Here is a 20442-nt window from a genome sequence, read left to right on the forward strand (position 1 = left end):
TACCAGTTGGGTATGTAGTTTCCCAGGTGTTAGAAAAACCCTGATGTTTTACTGGGACAAGAATGGAACCTGTGCAGGGAGTGAAGGAATTTAACTAAGTGACTGAGGGTGATTTTAAAAACTACTTTGATTTATATAGTGCTCCTCATGCGCAATATGACCTTTGAGTCTATGATCATGAAGGGGGAGTTAAAAAGGAAAGTTTTCAGTATGTTTGTTTTAAAATGGGAAGGAAAGTGGTAAGGCAGCTGACATGAGGTTGCTGAGGAATTTGTAAATGAAGACAAGGATCTTGATATTTATTCACTGGGGCACTACAGCAATTGGGTGATTGGTACATGAGGGCTCAACCATGAAATTCTACATCAGCTGAAATTTAAGGAACCAGGGAGGTCAGTGAAGTTGATACTCGAGATATTAAAGATTTTGATGCGGGTTTCGGCAGTGGCATAAGTGGGCATTGTTGGGCCTGGTGGGGCTGAAAGCTCAACTCCCTATTGAACAGAGTGCCAATGTTGGGCACAACTGCTTCAGCCTGAGGGGACTGGCTTTTGGGGAAAGGAATCCCATCCCTTCCACTGCTTTCATTTGAGCCATTCTAGGGTGTCACCTCGAACAGCCTAATAGCAGGAGAGAGGCTTGGCAGGTCGTCTTTCAAGCATAAAAAGATTTTTGATTTCTTTTTATATACAAGTTTTGACTATAAAAATAGAGTACTTTGAACAAAATGTATTTGCCTTTGAAGCATTTCTGTGGGCAAGAGGGAGGGATATGTTGGAATCCTTGCTATCTATCTGAGTTGAATTAGTTCGAGTTCAGTTTGTGGCTTTCAATTTCCCACTCTGTTCAGAGTTTTTCAACTTCTGAAGGATCTGTCGATGGAGCAGAGAGGGTGTGGCCCACCTACGGAGTTACCAGATGATTGATTACCTAAGTGTGGGCAGCTGCACTTCAGCATTAGCTCCTCCCAGCTGTCTAAGGTTGCGTGTGAGCTAGTCGGCAGCAGCAGAGTAGAGAAGTCAGCACGGAGACTGGAGTGCGTTTTGTGCACTGAACTTCAGCCTTTTAACAGGGCTTGAATAGGAACTTAGGAAGTATGGTTGCTTTTGATGAGATACAAAACCTTTTGCCCACGAAAAGGACTATTACCGTGGTAGATGTTCAGTCGCAGGTCTTCCCCACAAAAGAATTGGAGGTAAGAATTTTCTTTAAACACTCGCTGAAGCACAAGTTTAATCTTGGTTTGATATGTAAGTTTTATGTAGAGTGGGGTTAGTTGTGTACTATAATCCGTAAAGTTTTCTTTAATACGAAGTTGTATTTTTGTTACTTTTAATACTACGTCAGTTGCCGGGGTCCCAACTTCCTTTTATTTAAGGTACTAAGTAATTAGGCTATGACCTCGGGCTGCAGTTTGCATTCAGTGTAATCAGATACTGTTTCTCATATATGCTGAAAGAGGCTCAGTGTTTGTCAGGACAGTTGTGCAGAATGATCGGATATATTTTGCCAGTCCTTGAAAAGACTGGGTCCTGATACCATGTCTAAATAAAAGTCTAACTGGCATGTGGGTCAAATCTGTTGTCAGTTTAAATTGCTGCACAGTTGGAACTTTGTTATCTAGCCAATTATAAAGTATTGCCTAACTTTATTAGGCTTGCAAAATGTTTTTCACCCTCTGATCACCAGGGGAAAGTCGATGGCCATGCTCTGTATTTAATATAATTTAGATTAGCTAAGAGGAGCCAATGTTCCTCTGGCTTCTGTTGTTGAAGAAAAATGTTTGAAAACTCCCCACAAAAGAACTCTCAAAAAATATATTGCTCCTGAACCGGTTACCCAACATTTCTGAAACGGGACCAGCATTTTAAAATAAGTGAACATGAATTATCTTAATTTTTATCCCTTCTTTCTTTCTTCCCCCCACCCCCCACCACAACGGCCACTAAAATCAAAGTCCAATTGAAAACTTAGCAATTGTGATTTCCAAACTAGTGCATGCAAGGCTATTGATTAACATTGGCTAGGAACATTTTTGCCATTTTATGTAAAGCTAACCTTAAATGTGACAAAATGGCATTACAGCATAACTAAACTGACAATTGCTGGGGGTTTGAAGAATTCTTCTAATTGCTGTCTTTGTTAAAGTATATTTTGCACATTTACAGGCATTTCTTGGTGACTTTGGTGGGGGAGGGTGAGGGCACTAGTTGGATTTCCCAACAATTGACGACTTTGATCATGTTAATCTGTGTTGACTTGCTGATTTTTTTTTGTTGAGAATCAGCTGGAAATGACCTGATGGTTCTTTGTCAGGTTGGTCTTGTTAGTTTTGGTTCAAATAGCTTTTATACTGTTTACATTGGGGCAGTTGCTTCCCCTAAGAGCTAACAGGCAATCACTTTTCTCAAGCAGTGTTTTGTGACCCTTATTCTGCTTTCCTGTTTCGCTTCCCAGTTTGGACGACCTCTGATTATGGTAAAGTTTGGCTCAGTTTTCATCAGTTTTGTTTTCCTAAAACTCCACTCCAGTTCTTTTCTAATCCTATGCTTTGCGAGGACCTTGTAAAATATACTTTTTGAAACCAACCTAAAGGATTTAGAATATTCCTCATATTCAAAATATATTTACTGAAAGTAGACATTATTCTTTTATGTAATATTACATACTAAAATCATCCAAAAAATTAGCTTTCAACAGATTGCAAGGAAAACCAACACATTTGCAAACATTACACCTTAAATTATAATAAATGCAATTTCATTTATAACTCCTGTCTGGCTACATAGTGGAATATTGTGAAGCCCTTTTACAAGCTCCCTCATAGTTTTCATTTTCTTTCTCTTTCCTCCCTACCACCACCAGCAAGCACCATTTGATGCCTTGCACCATTTCTTTGCTAATGACATGTATAACTAATCTGTCCCTTGTTATCTACAAAAAATGTTCTGTGTTGAAGTGGTAGGTGGTGTAAGGGCATGCTCACCATCTCACTTAATTTTTTTAGACTTTTTTATTCCCTCTCTTTATTATGGGTAAGTTACCTTGTAGCCATGTGACCTACCCTCCAGATAACTGATCTGAGATTGGAACTCACTGTGAGACAGAAGAAAAATGAGATATTACTGTTCCATGGTGCAGAAGGCTTTGTTTGCTTACAAGGATTGGCTGTTATAATAGCAAACAGCGTTCACCTTATTACTGATTACACATATGGGAAACAAATCTACTGTAGGACAGTCATTACATAACCAATGAGACTTCTTTATCAAGGAGCTGTCCGCAAGTGCATGGAGGCCACAAAGCACACACAAGACACGGAAAAATGAAAATGGTGGACTGAAGCAGATTTTTTAAAAGCCTAGAAAACGTATTAGAGCTGGAGAAGAAAAAATTGTTTAAAAAACTCTGGGTTACGATACCTTTTGAAAGGAAATTTCATTCCACAAATAGTAGAATTGGTGTTCACTGCTACAAAATAAGTCTGGGGGAAAACCCACCCTTATCATATTTGTGTTTAATCAAAATCATAAATTGGGGTTCCCTGGTTAAGAAGGTGGTCCAGGTTTGATCCCTTGTCTCTACTAAATTAGCTAGTTTTAGCCAGCACAGCAGTGAGGATGCCCTGGTTGACCTTCCATCAGTATCTACCCATTCTCTGATCCCTGCTGTGTGAGGTACAAGTAAACTGCTTGTACATATCCCAAATTAAGATGCTGCCCTCAGCACAGGATATGTAAGCAAAGAAATATGTAATATGAAATCTGAAATATGTAAGCAAAAGTATAACAAGTTAACACTTGAAGGAAATCATGTAGCACAGACCAAAATCCTAGTATTCAATTCCATATCTTAAGGACTTACAGTCATGAAGTTTAAAGTAAGATTGTGGATTAATTTAATTTGGAAATAAATTAGTCAAGTAAATGTATCCATAGTTTCAGAAAAAATGTTAAAGTAGAAATAGTGTATTCAGTGTTTAAATCATTCAAAGCAGTATTTCTTTGTTTGGTAGAGCGCTGGATAACTATAATTTATGTAACAGTGTTGAGATAATGCTTCTCTTTTGGATGTTAAGATGTAATCAGTGAAGCCCTTAAAGAATGGGGAGTAATCTGTAAATTGCCTTTTTGTCTGAACACCATTAAACTACAATTGCATCTTCATTCTTTGAGACAATGTTATTTATAATGTACTCTGAATTATCTTCTCTGCCCAAGTGACATTTTAAATGAACTCCCGCTTATATCCCAGCACCTTTTAATGCACAAGTCGCTGCTATACTTTACTGTAAAGGGTTGAGGATTTATGGATAACATACTAACGGGTTTCTAATTTGGATTGGGAAATTCAGTGCAAACAGGTTAAATCTGTAGGCAATAGCAAACTTGGAGCCAGAGTTGGAGGGAGGGAAAATATGTAAATAGAGAACAATGGCAGATGATATTTAATACAAAGTATGAAGTACTGTACAAGGAAGAAAGTGGATGACACAAGTGCTTGATTAAAAGATATCAAAATAGCTCCAGACAAGAGACCTAGAATAATCAGTAGATAAAATGTTTAACATACTCAATAACTTGGAGCTCTCTGAATGTGGGTAATGTAGTGATTATGTTGCTGAACTGGTCAAATCCCAGCATGGCTATTTGAGATTTGGAATTCACTTAAAATTAAAACTACCAATGAAAAAACACCATAAACTGTTGGATTATTACAAAATCCCAATTGGTTCACTGATGCCCTTTAGTGAAGGAAACACACTACTTATCTGTTGTTTTTCCTACATGTGACTCCAGTCCCATACCAACATTGACTGCTAACTGCCTTCTGAAGTTGCTAAGCAAGTTTTTTAGTTGTATCAAACCACTACAGTGAACTGCAGCTATTCAAGAGGACCTACTATCACCTTTTCAAGGGCAACTAGGGATAGACAATTAATGCTGTTCTTACCTGTGATGCCCACATCCTGATAATTAATTCTAACCAAAATCAACAAAGAATGCTGAACTATATAACCAAATTGTACATTACAAATCTGAGGTAATTATGCTTAAGCGCTCTAATAAGATTGCAGGTTGAATATGGTGTCCAGTTCTGGTCATCTGCAAGGGAGCCATTTAAACTCTGAAAGAAGTGTGGAGAAGAGTCTCCAGACTGGACTGGGGTGGAGAGGGGGGATGAGAAAATTGGGTTTTCATCTTTGGAAAAGCAAATGAAGGGATAGTTTCATAGAGGGAAAGTATATCCCAAACTCCTCTTAACTTGCTAACACAAATTGTACAAGGGGCATAGGTCCAAACTTATGGAAAGCAAATTTCAAGTACCACATCAAAAATTCTTGGTGCAACACAAGGATGGTCTTCAAAATAGGGTCTTTCTGGTTGGTTGGGACGTGTAGGGAAAGTTTCAAAAGCATTATTCAATATTGTTACATATTCTAGAAAATATGATGGGAATTTGTAATTTCAGAACAATGTACTGCCTGCCAGTGTTTTCCCATTAATTTAGAAACAGTAAGGTATGAAGGTGGTGACTAGCATTTGGCCAAATTCAATAAGTCATTCAGAGATGTCCGTTCTTTTGCCAAAATCTGAAGATTGATGTTTGAAGGGACTTTTCTTGCTACAGGATGCACATGTTGGAACTTTTTGATTGTCCTAAAGATTGTCCCTATTCCCATAACATCCTTTGAAAGGTTTATAGTTTAAGATTATACTATTTCCTGTCCAACCAACGCAGTTTCATTTTAGGTGTGAGATTTTACTTCTGATACAGTGTTCTGGGAAATAGAGTGGACATGTACAACAGCATCTACATAACGTCTAAAGGAAGATCTGACACTACACTAGTTAAAGAACTGTTGTGTTGACTAAAATGCTACAAAACAAGTTAAAACTTATCACCGTTTTCCCACTTTTCACCTTCTCTGAAAATACCTACTCTTGCTGAGTTGGCTATCTACAAGCCTTCCTGCATCTACATATGTACATTTTGTGGGTGCCGAAAAAGCTATTTGGCTTTTGAGGGCATGACTGCTGAGGATAGATTTGTTCTCATTCAATATACAAATGTATAAATCTTCCAGCAGCAATCATTGGATAGCAATTGACAGCAGATTGTTTGTTTATATTATCCCCCTCATATCTGCCTGAGTGCCGAGTCAAGTTATGGGCACCAATTAACATGTTTCAACTCCAACTCTGTAAAAACAAAATGGCACTTGACCCGTGAACCTTCTGGTTTTCCACTGATGGCCACAGGAAGAGCACTATAAACACTTGGGTGACATACCCATATAAGGTTGAGGTAAACTGAGTGGTTAAAGTTCCTGTGCACGTGCCACATAAAATGTCAGGAATGGGGTTTTTCTCTTGATGGCCTCTTTTTAAAAAAAAACAAAGTGAGGAAAGTTTTGATCTCCATCAATAAGTCACATTTTACAATTTTAATGCTGCGCACATGCAAACTTGCACACATGCTGATATTTGAATGTTGGTTCAGTTCTGTAACTGCCATTGCAAAACTTGTTTCCCAGCATCATATTAGCATGCATCCTCTTGATGGTTGTGCCTGAAATGAAAGGGCTTTTCTCTCTGGGAGTTGAGAGTCAAGAATCTCTGATCCTTGGATCTATGGGTGGTTTGCGACTTTGACAGCTGCCCTATATGTCAAGAGTGCAAAGAATTCACACTTAATCACGGAAACAAAAGGAGCAGATTTATCTTGATTCCTGAATTCTTCCTGTTCTCAGAAAAGGCATTTGAGATGATCTGTCACCCCATTGTCAGAATAATTCCTGTTTCTTGTCTTTAGCCAATGGCTCGAATTGAAAATTACTGCTAATTTGAATTTCAGTGGGTGGTTTCAAGAGTTGGAATTAACAATTACAAAGAAAGACCTTGTGCAGTTAACATGAAAAGTTAGCATTTCAAATTAACTATATTATTATTTTACTGCTTTTATTATTTTTTTCCAAATTCATTTACAAATGTCTCTGTCAGATTTAAACAAGTACCAGTAAGTGTTGCTGCCAAACAATCCTGTTCAAATTTCCAGCATTCGTAGTTTTGCTTACATCTTAGTCTGTACGCCCTCCCCCATCACCCGGAGGAAAAGAGCAAGTCTTCCCACCACAACAAATCTGGCAAGTTTACTGTGATGGTATAGAGCCAGACCTCCAATTACAGCATTTAAGCACCCGTAATTGTAAAATGTTTGATTATTGGCGAGCAGTATTCTCAGTTAGTCTTGAATGGATTGAAATTCATAGCCCTGGCTGCAGTGATCAAATAACAATTATGTTGACTAAAGGAATAACTCGAACTTAAGCAGTTTTAACTTGCCTACCATAGTACATTGAATACTTAGGTTAATGCATGTAAAATAATGTTTTAAACCAGACAACATTTATAATTGTGAACTTACAGTAACCACAGCAAGCTATCTGAACTGTCACAAAGGCTATTGATCACAGGATAAAGGTAGTGCTGCAAGATTGAGAAGAGCAGAGCCAGAGAACTGCAGAATGAGAGAAATGGACAGGAAGCCCAGAAAATGCAGGAACATTTCTAAAACATCGAGGAAGAAAAATGAATAAAAACAGAAATACTGAAGATGAAACTCTGGACGTCAGGAATTGTGGGGACAGTTCAGTGTCCATTTTCATCAAAGGTGTGCAATCTCTGTTGATTTTTTTTAAACCTTTTTCACTATTTCACAAAGAATTTCCTAAAAGAGGCAAGCACACAGAGCAATATAGGCATCTATGATGAAGCCAGAGGTATGGATCAAAGTAACTCACGTAGATGAATATTCATCTGTGATGCAAGTGTCACTCCCCAAGGATCAAATAACCTTCGGTTATCTATAGCATCCATCCAAAGATGGATGTCAACTGCCTTTACAATAAGAGGCTGCAGCTGTTTAACACTTGAATTTGCACAACAAAAACTTTAAAAGTTTCCCTTCTCATGCAAAAGACGCCTACAACTTAAAATTCTAGCTACTTTGGGTTATCCATCACTGTTAAATATTGAATATACAAAACTGCATCCCACTGTGTATACAGCACTGAAAATTGAGAATTTGCTGTGGAGAGCTGCAGTTTCCTTTTTTTACTTTAACGAGCCAAGGTGAAAGATTGCAGAAGCTGTACTAGATGGATTGTCTTTCTGCAAACATGGCAAAAATTTGATGTTACTGGTGTGATGTTTGATTTGCAGTGTGAAGTGTTAATGATCTTGTATTCAGATTGAATCTAAAAATTAGTTTTAAGGTTTGAAGGAAGCATGATAAAAGAATGTGGTCATTTTTAAGGAACTACCACATCAACCAGCATAATCCAAAACCACTTCCTTGATGAAGCGGTCCTTTTAAAAAAAAAAGTATTTCCATGTTTAACAGTATGTGAAAGGATTAGGAAGTGCGCTAAGAACCATGGTTGAGGCTAGCTGAGTATTGGCAGAGAACCAGAATATAGGGTTTAGTGAATGCGGGACGAAGACACATTAGTTACATGTGCAAATAAATTCCTTGATTTTAAATTTCCACTATATTTGCCCATTTATCAGGGGTTTAGTGAATGCGGGACGAAGACACATTAGTTACATGTGCAAATAAATTCCTTGATTTTAAATTTCCATTATATTTGCCCATTTATCAGGGGTTTAGTGAATGCGGGACGAAGACACATTAGTTACATGTGCAAATAAATTCCTTGATTTTAAATTTCCATTATATTTGCCCATTTATCATTCTATCCAGATTTAGACTGATAACTTGTTTTCTGTCACATTCTGGGATGTCAGCATGTGAACCAACACCCAGTATTATGCCATTGGACCTAACTCACTTATCCAAGCAGTGAAATCGTACACTTACATCAAACCAGGTCTGCAAATCTGCCTGGATAAGGTGCTAGTTCTAGTATTGCAAACCTGAGGAGGTGACTCACTGACATCAATCTTCCAGAATTACAACCAAACAAGTGACAGAATAAAAGTGGCTTGTAACATACTGGTGAGTGATGCACAAGATTGCCATTGTGTAAGGATTCATACAAAAAATGGGGATTATACGGTTAGCAGCACAAAGTAGTTTTGAAGTGTGTAGCAACTAAATTTTAATTGGATATTGCTGAAAATTTGCCCACTTGTTTCCAGTGTTGTTTGACAGCTCGCCAGTTGGTGTGTTGAAGGGCGCAGGAAGCCCAGCAGCCCATCCACATGCTGATCCTGGCCTGGGTTCAGGTTGACAAGGGGAGGGGACAGTGAGCAACAGGCAGGAGTATGTTTTCCATTGCTACATGTTAGAAAAAACAAGGTTGTGGGAAGACCAAAATCACTCCCTCAGTCGTGACTTCTCTGCCCCAAGGGCATTGTTGTTTTAAATGAACATTGCTTGAAATATCGGCCGCTTGTCTGTGCTGTAGCAGAGTAGTTTGTACAGGTGTGCCTGGCAGGTATGGACAGAACATGTATCTCTTGGGCAAAGTCATGAGGTTTTTCCTCATTGCAGTCAACTTTGAATGCATATGTTGTGTTATGATAAGCACACAGCACAAGTGCTTATATGGGTATTGTATAGGTACACGTACAGTCACTAGCTAAACTAAAAAAGCCACACGAAGAAAATAATGGACATACACAACTATCAGCACCAAAAAACAATTTCAACAAATTTTGACCTGAACTGAACTATTATTTTCAGCATTTTGCCTGGCCTTCCAGATTTCGTTCCTCAGTTTTTCTTCTCATCCTGCATTACAATAATTCAGTATAGGCCTGGGCGCTTATTATGTTCATGCTAGATGGCAATTAATGGTGCTAATAAAAAGGACTTTGCCTTCCATCAGATGGCCTAAGATTCAATGCTGAACCAAATACTATAAAATATAAAATGTTGGGTGGTTTCAATGTTTGATGTATCCTGTGTGTTGGAAGTTGCATTTTTGTGGCTATCTGACATTGCACTCCAGTTTCAAATAAGAATAATGCAGTAGAGCAGCTGGGTAGGAGGGGCAATATTGCAGATGAACTGTCCTGTCAAGTGTCTTTTTGCCTCAGCGAGGGTTAGAGCTGGCAGGAAGCGAAGGAATGGAAGATTGATCTGTCTAATTTGACTCCAATCAGCTGTTCTGCAGCTATTCTGTTGCTACCTGTAACAAGCATTTGCTCAAATCTTTTTATGTAATCAATTTTCTGTTACGTGCTCCATGTTTTATGGCACTTCTACATTAGAGGGTATGGCATCATAACAGCCATACGATCCTTGGGCCATCCACAGTTATTAGAAACATGGTTTTTCTTGAACTGCCTTTGATTTTTTTTTGTTTGCAACTAAATATTGCAGAGTTGGTTCCTTCTCAAGCTGTGGATTTCTGACATCCCAACTGCTCTTGTTTTAAAATGGAGGTAGGAATCTAAATAAATTGGCCAGATTGGCGTATGGGTTGGGGATCTGAGTTTAATCTCAACTCTCCTGGGACCCCAGTTTAATGTGAAAATTCTTATGGAAAACTAAAAAGCAGGTTTGCCACGATTGTACAGGTCGAGCATTAGATGACTGAGTTTACTTTCTTCACACCTAGTAACGCTCTGTTGCTGTATTTCAGCATTCCTGTAGGAACATGAGCTGAATCACTTCAGGCATGCTTTCTTCTTACGCCTATAATTGTTAAGTAATGTTCAGCTTGAAAAAAACACCCAATTCATGCCAACTCACAATTGAGTGGCGTGCAAATCAATGGAACCATTGCATGCAAGTAATGCTACCTGAAAGAAGCCTGTCCCTGGGCTCAAACACACACTTTTCTCCCACCACAATTCTTGAGCTGCTTTTATATTTTTATTTGGATTGCAAAAGGCTGCCATCCAGGAACTGGTTCCTGACTTTGTGCTGCGGAGCCTGTTTCTGTAACCTGCTGCAAAACACTCTGATCCAGGTGAAACCCGGCCTACGAATCGGCCTTTGAACTATAGAAAGCTGATTCAGCATCATGAACCACAGGAGTTGCTGATGGATGCCAGACCCTAGAAGCTGAATTAAAAGCTGTGTTAACCCTGGGTGGAATTTTATGGTCCTGCCAAAGTCGGTGGACTTTTGAATGGCTTGCCATTTTTTTACAGCCCTGACCCCGTCGCAATGGGGCTGTAAAATTTTGCCTCTTGCATAAAGCCTCAGCCCTTTCATAAGTTAGAATTCTCCCTTTCTTCTTTCTGGAATTCTCTTGTATTTGACACTTCCTAATTTCGACTTCCTTATTTAGTCCTGCCTTTTCAATCTTTGTTTTTCTATTTGTTTAATGGCATCCTACTGCTGCCAGCTCCTAATGCAAAGGTCTCATGCAACTGGTGGCATGTTTCAAATGGGACCTATTGGGATTTTTGAGGTTACTTCTGGCTAATCGATCCCCATGTTGAGAGACTGGTGGCACCAACAATTAAATCATTTAAAAGCAATTCAGGTGGTTGCTTGTATCTCAGGCCTTGCCAACATTTAGCTATGTGAAAAGGAAGCAAATAATAATCCATGGACATAAGGTGACGACCTAGGTTTCTAATTAAATGAACATGGCCCATTACTGAAAATGACAAGAAATTACGTGAAATAGATTTCCTTTCGAAGCTTAAATAATGAGGACCAAGGAGAAGCAGGAAGTGGTCAGAGAGGGACCATAACGTTCCTGATAGCGTGTAAAGAATTTATTGGGATTACAACAAAAATCCAGGTTGGAGACACATGTTGATCTAAATCCAAACAACTATTGCTCTGTGTAGTCTGCTACTAAGTGAGAGAGACGTTTTAACGTCCATGGTGCACAGTTTTTGATTGTCTGCAAGAAAGATCCAGTGGACTTGAACTTACAGTGGATTCTGGGAAGCAGCTATCCATAGCACACAGATTAACCTGCCAGTTAGAACACTGATGCAAAGTGAGATTATTGCACAATGTATAAAATAGCTCAATCCATTTTTGTACAATTTTACTTGTTCATCCAAAATGGTGATTTTGAAACAGAGGAAACTTCTAATTATCAAAACGCTTAAGTACTGGTTATCACTTGCCTTGAAGTTGGAGGGTTTTCATATGTTTTGTAAGGTTCTGTCATTAAACCTGTGGATTAGAGTTGAAATCTGTTTGTGTATGAATTCCACTTTGAGCTACTTGGACTGATTCTTCATTTATAACCACATCAAATGTTTATTTTTGTTTGGTAGAATGGGTGTACTTTCTCACATTTAACATCGGCATTGAGCTACTCCAGGTCACTTGTCGAATACCCTTTGCTTGAATGGGGTGTAAGGAATCTTATTGGCACCAAGTCAACTTTTTTGCACCTAGACTGCTGAGAGAGACCTTGGGCTGTCTGTCAATGCTAGGTTAGGGAAATTCTCATCAGCTTGATGAAACGCATTCCTAGTTACCAGAAAAAAAACTTTATCCACCTCTTCCCTTCTGCCCCTAAAGACAGTCACTGTTCCTGGCTAGAGCAGTAGAACTTGGCCAGGTTGGTCTAAGTCAGTAACCAAACACAGCTTTTGTCTGCTTTGAGAACATTGATTGTATTTTTGGTCGTGTGTGAACAAATGTCTTAGTTGGCAATCAGAGTTCATGAGCAGTACTTTTGTTCTCTTACAGGAGCCAAGCAACAAGCGGGTTCGACCCTTGTCACGCGTAACGTCTCTGGCAAATTTAATATCACCCTCAAAAAATGGCGCAGTCAGACGCTTTGGTCAAACGTTACAGGTAATGTTTCTTTCTTGCCCCTTCTGTTTTTCTACCTAACAGCCCTTGTGTTTCAGAACAACCTTGGGTTTTGTGAAGCACTTTGAAATGCTTCAGAGAGTCGACAAGGCAATGAATAAATACTCTTGCCCTCTCCTCTTCACAAATGTTAGCAGGGAATGGGTGCACACTGCTGCCTCGCCAAAGCAGCTTTTATGTGTAAGCTTTTTTGGGAAATTTTTGAGAAACTGATTAGCAATAAGGGCATCATGGTCATTCTTGGATCCTGTCTTTGTCTTCCTTTTTTGAGTTAAACGGTAAAGTAGATGCTGAAGAGGAAAAGTTCTACCAGTGCAAACCTGGCTTGGGCATCTCTGAGGCTAACAAAATTTTGTACTAAAGTTGAGTTTGAAAGCCTCTTATTTGAGTTTCTGTTTGATCAGTATTACAGTGAATGTGTACGTGATGAAATCTTAAGCTGATAGCTTTCAGTTAATTTACCTTGGCATAAAAACAAACATTGAACACCTTTTGTATACAGATATGAACCTCAAGTATAGTCAGAATTTCTTGAGAAATTTGACATGTCAAAAGCTGACCTCAAATCAGATGCTGTTTTATACAAAAAAGAACATCAGGATTCAGTGCTAAGCCATATTTGTAGTTTACACACACAAGCCTATGTTGCATGTTTGATTTTGAGAACATCTTGGTCATTTCATTGTGTAGATTTGGAAGGAGCTCCTTGAATGCTATCTTACCTAGTGTTTTTTCTTTGGTGAAGAAAATGTAACAAAATAATGAACTCGTCCACCCGTGTGTGTGTGTGTGTGTGCGTGTTATCATCTTGACAGAACTTTCTCTATCACTTGGTGCTGTTGTTTGAGTCCCCAGCCATGATGTCGTAGATGTACAGTTTCAAAGTATAGCATCCCATGAAGAAAATTTCTGATTTTTATTTTTGGTTCAGGACAGAGAAGTTGTAATGAGTGAGCAGTTTTCAAACCTGTTGAATTTAGGTGCTTTATAATGCTGTGTTTTTTGGAATGCTAACAGTCTCAATTTTTCCAACTGCAGAGATCCATCACATTCCGTAGTGACAACAAATCTCCAAGTTGCTCACAAAAGCTGTGCAGCAAAACTTCAGCCCCAACTCCACCTAAAAGGCGCAACAGCAAATTGTGGTCCGAGACTCTTGATATGAGCACGAAGCAGAACTTTTCTTCGAAGGAAATTAAACGACAAGAGGTATGAAGTACATGCAATAGAAGATAGTTTTCAAAGCACTTTTTATTCCTGTGTAAGGACAAAATATATCTAGTAAACTTCAAAACTCTTTTGAATAAAAATGTCTGATGGAAGGAAAACAAAAAGATGAAATGGAAAGTCTTTTTTAAAGAAAGTTGAAATATTAATGCATTCATCTCAATCTGGAAGATATTTTTTCCATGATGTTGGCATTATTTAGAGAATTGTGAAGACTATATTTAACCATTTAAATCAGTCACTTATTTAATTTGGCCTACCAGTGCTACTTTTTGTTCCAAAATCCACAAAACTGTTTTTCTCAGGGCAGTTAATTTGCATTGATATCTATGTAGACATAACATCAAACTCTCAAAATTGTCTCCATGCCTTAATCCTGCACTCAAGTACATGTTAAATTCAACCAGCTGCTTCTGCAATGAACATTGTATGCTTTTACCTTTTGAATTTAGCAATAATAGGTACAGCTAAATTTAAAAGTTTCAGGGAAAAATATTTGGAAGATAAAATTAGTTTATTTTTAGATGATTATGATAACATGCCGTTCTTTGCACAGTTGTTTCATGCCAAGTACATGTCATCTGAAGTTGCTTTCTTTGTGTTTCCCAGGCTATATTTGAGCTGTTTCGAGGGGAGCAAGATTTAATTGAAGACCTAAAATTAGCAAGAAAGGTCAGTGTTCTAGTGAAAGCACGCAATACTTGTTTCCTTGCAAATAAATTTTTAGTTCTTAGTCATATAGAAATAGCTGTCAGTTTAAATACCTTTTTGAATGAATACTCGTAGAAGTTACCCTTTGGTGAAGTTTTGTTCTATATAAGCGTATAAACACTAACCATTTGGTTTACTGGCTCAAGGCTGATATAATAAAATGATTTTTATAACAATGTTCATCCAAATGAATTGAGCAGTAACTGCTGAGTTATATTGTAGCAAAGTCTAAAATCAGATGCACCAGTGTAAGGAATTTATAGCAGTATGAACATTCTGCTCCATACCTTCTCTTGTTGGTTAAAACTTATTTGAGAGAATTGTGTAAACACTCTGCTGTTGTCTGTTGTGCGCAGGCTTATCATGACCCTATGCTGAAGTTGTCCATTATGACAGAAGAAGAACTGACACAGATATTTGGAGCTCTTGATTCTTACATCCCTCTGCATGAAGGTGAATATTTCTTTATAAAAAAAAATCTATCACTGTGGGACAGTTGATGATAATAGCACATCACTTGTCACTTCCGTTTGAAAGATAATTTAAATCAAATTAATTCTTTGACAATGAGCATCAACATGTACCCTAATAAATAAAGGAACTCCCAATTATCATCGCTGTTGTACTCCCAAATAGTTTTATTCTGCCTCAAGTGTCAAGTGGCTTTTTGTGATGCATTGACTTCTAAACCAAAGGGAAGTTAATTGCACAATTGGTCCAAGTGCTGAAATACATGATTTCTTTTTACTCGAGTTTTAGGTTTTCATGTTAATCATCAGTTGATGATTGATGCTGCTGACAACTGAATGGATGCATTTGTTTTCTTCCAGATCTGCTGACCAAGCTTGCAAAAGCTACAAAACAAGATGGAACAGTGGAACAAATTGGTCAAATTCTTGTTAGCTGGGTAGGTTGCTTTAAAATAATTCCATTAGAAGTAAGACTGCAGTTTTTCTGGATAAACAAAGGCTTATAACTTGATTTAATACTCACCATCATCAAATTACCGAATGACATTACATTGCTGTGATGTGGGAGTGTTAACAAATATAAATCAGAGCATTTGCAACCATATTGGTTAACAAGGGAGGGTCTTTATTGTGCCGTCCTCCAATGAATTTACTTCTTAAGCAACAAAGGCTGACCTTGGTTAATGATGTAGGATAGTCCTGAAGCAAGCAGCCATTGCCGAAGGCTTTTTCTTTTTTCTCAGAACCATTTACCAGAAGATACGGCAATGTGTTTGAGTTACCCCAAGCAGCATGTCTAAATGCGGGTACATTCGAAAACCCTATTTTTAAGTTTAGTTAAGTGGACAAGGCTTCATTTCAATCTACATATCTGAAAGACATTTTTACGAGATAGTGTTATGGGATGACAGATGTCACATTGCGTGAAATGTCTAAATCGCTTGGGCTACTTTTTCTGCATATTGACTTGGCTAGTTCCAACTTTCCAGAATATTACGGCTATAGTTTAATTAAAATACTTACTTCTAGAACAATTTTAATTCAAATTCTTTAATGCTCTTCATATTTTTATATAAATTAATTTCATCCCATCATTTCATTACAAAACTACTCCTGATGCTCAAGTATATTTTGTGTCTCCAGTTACCACGGCTTGATGAATATAAGGAATACTGCAGTAACCAGCTGGCAGCAAAAGCACTCTTGGATCAAAAGAAACAAGACAAGAGAGTGCAGGATTTCCTTCAGCGCTGCCTCGAGTCACCCTTCAGCAGGAAACTGGACCTTTGGAGTTTCCTGGATATTCCTCGCAGCCGGTTGGTCAAGTACCCCCTACTGTTAAAGGAGATCCTGCGACATACGCCGACTGATCACTTGGACCAGAAGAGTCTGGAAGATGCAGTAAGTGTCTATACTGGATGTAGCTACGTTGTTGCTGTGAGGATTAATATTTCTTTAAACAGAAACCATGCATCATAACATTCTGCAGATTGAGTTATAGAAATTACATCGAAGGAGACTATTTAGCCTATCTTTCCAGTTTTAGTGCTAACTCTTCGCTGAATTTATCTGCTCTTTTTTATTAAAAAAAACATTAAAAATGCAGGAAGATGTTGAAATATGTATCCAATCTGCTTTTAAAGAATATATTCATTCCTTGTTTCAGCAGCCACTTGAGGTTCTCCCCTTCATTCTTCTAGTAATAACCCTGTTTGTGGCCTTTTGTTACCAATTTTCTAACAAGTGAGAGGAGCATTTCACCATTTGTTTACTGTCTGAAAACTTTTCATCATTTAAAAAAAATCATTTAGGCCCACCTTAACCTGTTGAAAAATGCCCCTTTTTTGAGCTTTCAACTTGAATCACTTATTTCAGTTGATGAACCTATATTGTCTGCTTGCCATTGCTACAATATAATTCCTTATCATATGATTACCAGAATTGCATCACTTTTTGATTTTTGCATTCAGTGCCCCAAATATGAAATCCAGAATCCTGTTCATCTTTTCAGTGGCTTTTTTTTTCTACTAGCATTTCCACACGCATGTATCTGTACCTCTCTTCATCTACGCTTAAGTGTGGTTGCAGGCAACGTTCCCTCTAATTTTCTTTTTACAACGCATGGGCTTAAGTATACAGCCCCTTTAATTTTTTTTGTGTAGCTATGCATGTGCAATAACTAAATGGGCCAACTGATGCAAGACCTTTGCAGGTGTTTCGAGTTGCGCAGCCACGCAGCTTACAGAGAACGTAGGTTGCAGGCTTATGATATTGCAGTGTTAGCAGTGATCGACAACAGTGCAGGAGCTTTAAATTAGAATTGATTGTTTTGTTTTCAATTCAGATATTTCAATTGACCACAACTTTTGTAAAGAAAATGCTTGTTAAATCCTTTAATAAAGGCAGCAAGCCACACATTTATAGCCATTGGAGTACATTTTAATGCAATTGCTGATCTTCAGATGTTGCTTTCTAGATCGCCATTATTCAAGGAGTCCTATCAGACATCAATGTGAAAAAAGGAGAATCTGACTGTCAGTACTACATTGACAAGCTGGACTATCTGGAAGAGAGACAGAAGGATGCTCGGATTGAAAGCAGCAGAGTGCTGCTTTGCCACGGAGAGTTGCGAAACAACCGGGGAACAGTAAGTTTATTAGTTACCCTTTGCCATCATTATTTTTGTGTATTTTGAGTTTTGTTATCTGTATGTATATTTGGAGTTATACAACTGAATTGAGAAAAATTGATAATGTCAATACCCGCGGGTTTATTATCTTTTGTTACTAGCGTGTGATGAGTTATTAAGTCAGAATCATTTGCAGGACTTTTTGGGGGAAATAAAAGTTTTTAATCTTTTTGTTTTTAACCTTTCCAGAAGCTGTACGTCTTCTTGTTCCAAGAAATCCTGGTTTTGACTCGCCCCGTGTCCCGTAATGACCGCCAGTGTTACCAAGTATACCGTCAGCCAATCCCAGTTAAAGATCTTCTACTGGAAGATCTTCAGGATGGTGATACAAAAATGGGAGGTTCCTTCAGAGGAGCCTTTGGCAATTCTGACAAAGGTAAGCCAAGGATCGCGTGTAGAATGGCAAGTTTAGCAGCTGCATGAATTGCTGATTGTAGCTGCGAACTATCATGCGCTTTTTTCAATGTCTAAAATGTGGACAAATAACTTGCATTAGCAACATGTCAATTAATTGCAACTCCTGAGATGGTGGAGGACTATAAGATAATCTCAATCTTTTCTACTGTTGCTGCTGTTAATTTTTAATTTAGTAAATGACATGCACTCAAGATTTGTTTTACAGTTGTAATGTCTACAGCGTACACTCCTCTCAAATAGGTGGACATGGATATCTGTGCTTTCTTCACAGATTCTTAGATTATAATGTGTAAATATTATTAAATGAGAAAACTAGCCTTTTGTCCACCAAAACTATTCTCATTTATTATGTTCTTTATTCACAGCTAAAAACATCTTCAAAGTTCGTTTCCGACATACAATGCAAGGGCAGTCATCACATACACTCCAGGCCAATGATATTTACAACAAACAGCAGTGGATGAATTGCCTACGAAATGCTGTGTCCCCCTACCAGACGTCACCTTGTCCGACAGACCACAAAGAGCTCTTTGAGTTGAATGAAGAAGCCGAGCAAAGCCCATCCCAGCCAGCAGAGCTCTCACAGGAAGGACAGTCACCCATCCTCTCTGAAGGTGCAGAAATGGCAGATAGTCTGTCAGAAACAGGCTCCAACATGGACACAAGTGAATCCGAAGCAAGCAGCCTGAGAACCAGCATAGGGAGTGAAGAAATAGGAGAGCAGTGTGATTTCTTATCAAAACAAAGCTTGGAAACAGTCGAGCAACAAGAACAAATGACAAAGAGATCAGAAACGTTAGTGTGAGCACTCATGTTTCTGGCTCAGGAAAAGAACTCTATTTATACGTCTGTACAGTGTTTGTACTGTGGTGTAGCAGCAGGATTAAACTGCTAATCTCTTGTTTATATATATATATATATATTTTTCATATATATATATATATGTGTGTGTGTGTTTTATGGCAGCTATTAAATGCAATCAGCTTTGCTGAACTATTCTGGTTCTTCCACAAAGTGACTGTAATCCAGTAGTGTTTTTAAATTACTGGGTTATTCACTGCAGCAGAGTTGGGTTTAAAGCCTCATTTGCTGCAGTTTTGTCAATGGCATTTACTGTCTTACCAATATTTTTGTACTATACATTCCCTTATGCTATCCATTGTCCCTGCAGGCTTCAAGTTTTATTATTTGTGTAGTTTATAACTTTTTTTTTAATTAACCAGGGAAAATGAGATCAAAAGTAATACTTAGAGGAAAAACTACTTAGCAATTCAGACATAAGTACTTTTTGATTTTATGCATTTTTTCAATCAGCAAAAATTTTGTCAAGTCAATTTCTAGGTGTCATGCAATTCAGTCTTTGAGCCATTCCTGTGATTGTTTTGACCATTCACCTGCTGTATGATCTTGCACAAGATTTTTGTTAATGTAAGTGTGTACAAAGTGTTTTGTGCTTCTGACTACTGAGAGAATTTCTAAGAAAATAGGTTTTGATGGATAATAGAAAGTTGCAGAAAGGTAGAGAAGAATGAGGATTTAATGGAATTGAAGAAGAAAGCTGGTGAGCAAGAAGTAATTTGGCAAACAGCCATGAGGTAACTGAGATGGTGCACAAGTGGCTGTAAGGTTTAAACAGCCGCTAGCATTATAATGTGGAAAAAAATGTCACAGCGTAAAATGGCACAAGTATGTTTCATGAAAGTGAGTGCTGAAGAGGGGGTCTGGTATGTAGTGGTAATTGTATATAAAATACACATGGAAAAGTGGTAAATGCGAAAGAAATATTGTAGTTGGGAATTTCTCTGATGTAAAAATTTAGCCTCAAATACACAATAAAACTGGAAAATTGTAACCTATGTTGTGTGGCCATTTTGTTTTTAAGTTTACACTGATCCCTGCTAATAGGTGGTGTTTACTTCCATTTCATATGGATGGATTCAAATTAAATAGAGTAACAAGCTGTAAATCTGAAAAGAAACAAAGTGCTGGAATTACTCAGGTCTGGCAGCATCTGTGAGAGAAGCAGAGTTCATGTTTCAGGTTGATGATCTTTAGAAACAGCATTGCTGTTTTAGGCCAATGACCCTTTCAGTTCAGTCATAATTTTTACACCTCTATTGAATCTCAATCATAATACAAAAGAATACTGCAGATTCTGGA

At 38.0% G+C, this 20442-nt stretch overlaps 1 protein-coding gene across 2 annotated transcripts; it reads left to right on the forward strand.

The window, feature by feature from the left end:
* Window positions 1-976: 976 nt before the first annotated feature.
* On the forward strand, window positions 977-19237 carry net1 (neuroepithelial cell transforming 1). 2 transcript variants are annotated; one of them, XM_078553024.1, is made up of 11 exons: window positions 1008-1195; window positions 7431-7674; window positions 12643-12750; window positions 13807-13977; window positions 14605-14667; window positions 15063-15159; window positions 15537-15613; window positions 16320-16577; window positions 17653-17823; window positions 18055-18241; window positions 18648-19237. In XM_078553024.1, the coding sequence occupies exons 2-11, from the start codon at window positions 7618-7620 to the stop codon at window positions 19085-19087; spliced, it is 1629 nt and encodes a 542-aa protein (XP_078409150.1). In that variant the 5' UTR covers window positions 1008-1195; window positions 7431-7617; the 3' UTR covers window positions 19088-19237. The 2 variants fall into 2 exon arrangements, with proteins under 2 accessions (XP_078409149.1, XP_078409150.1); XM_078553023.1 differs by lacking the exon at window positions 7431-7674 and having other exon boundaries at window positions 977-1195.
* Window positions 19238-20442: the final 1205 nt, after the last annotated feature.

Source organism: Cetorhinus maximus, chromosome 12 (genome assembly GCF_964194155.1).
Source record: "Cetorhinus maximus chromosome 12, sCetMax3.hap1.1, whole genome shotgun sequence".
Taxonomy (NCBI): Eukaryota; Metazoa; Chordata; class Chondrichthyes; order Lamniformes; family Cetorhinidae; genus Cetorhinus; species Cetorhinus maximus.

Excerpts from the sequence above, each read along its gene's own strand:
- net1 (XM_078553023.1), top strand. The coding sequence starts at position 1,097 with ATGGTTGCTTTTGATGAGATACAAAACCTTTTGCCCACGAAAAGGACT. Across the intron at positions 1,196-12,642 it reads TCCCCACAAAAGAATTGGAG|GAGCCAAGCAACAAGCGGGT; the intron begins GTAAGAATTTTC and ends GTTCTCTTACAG. Across the intron at positions 15,160-15,536 it reads TTACATCCCTCTGCATGAAG|ATCTGCTGACCAAGCTTGCA; the intron begins GTGAATATTTCT and ends GTTTTCTTCCAG.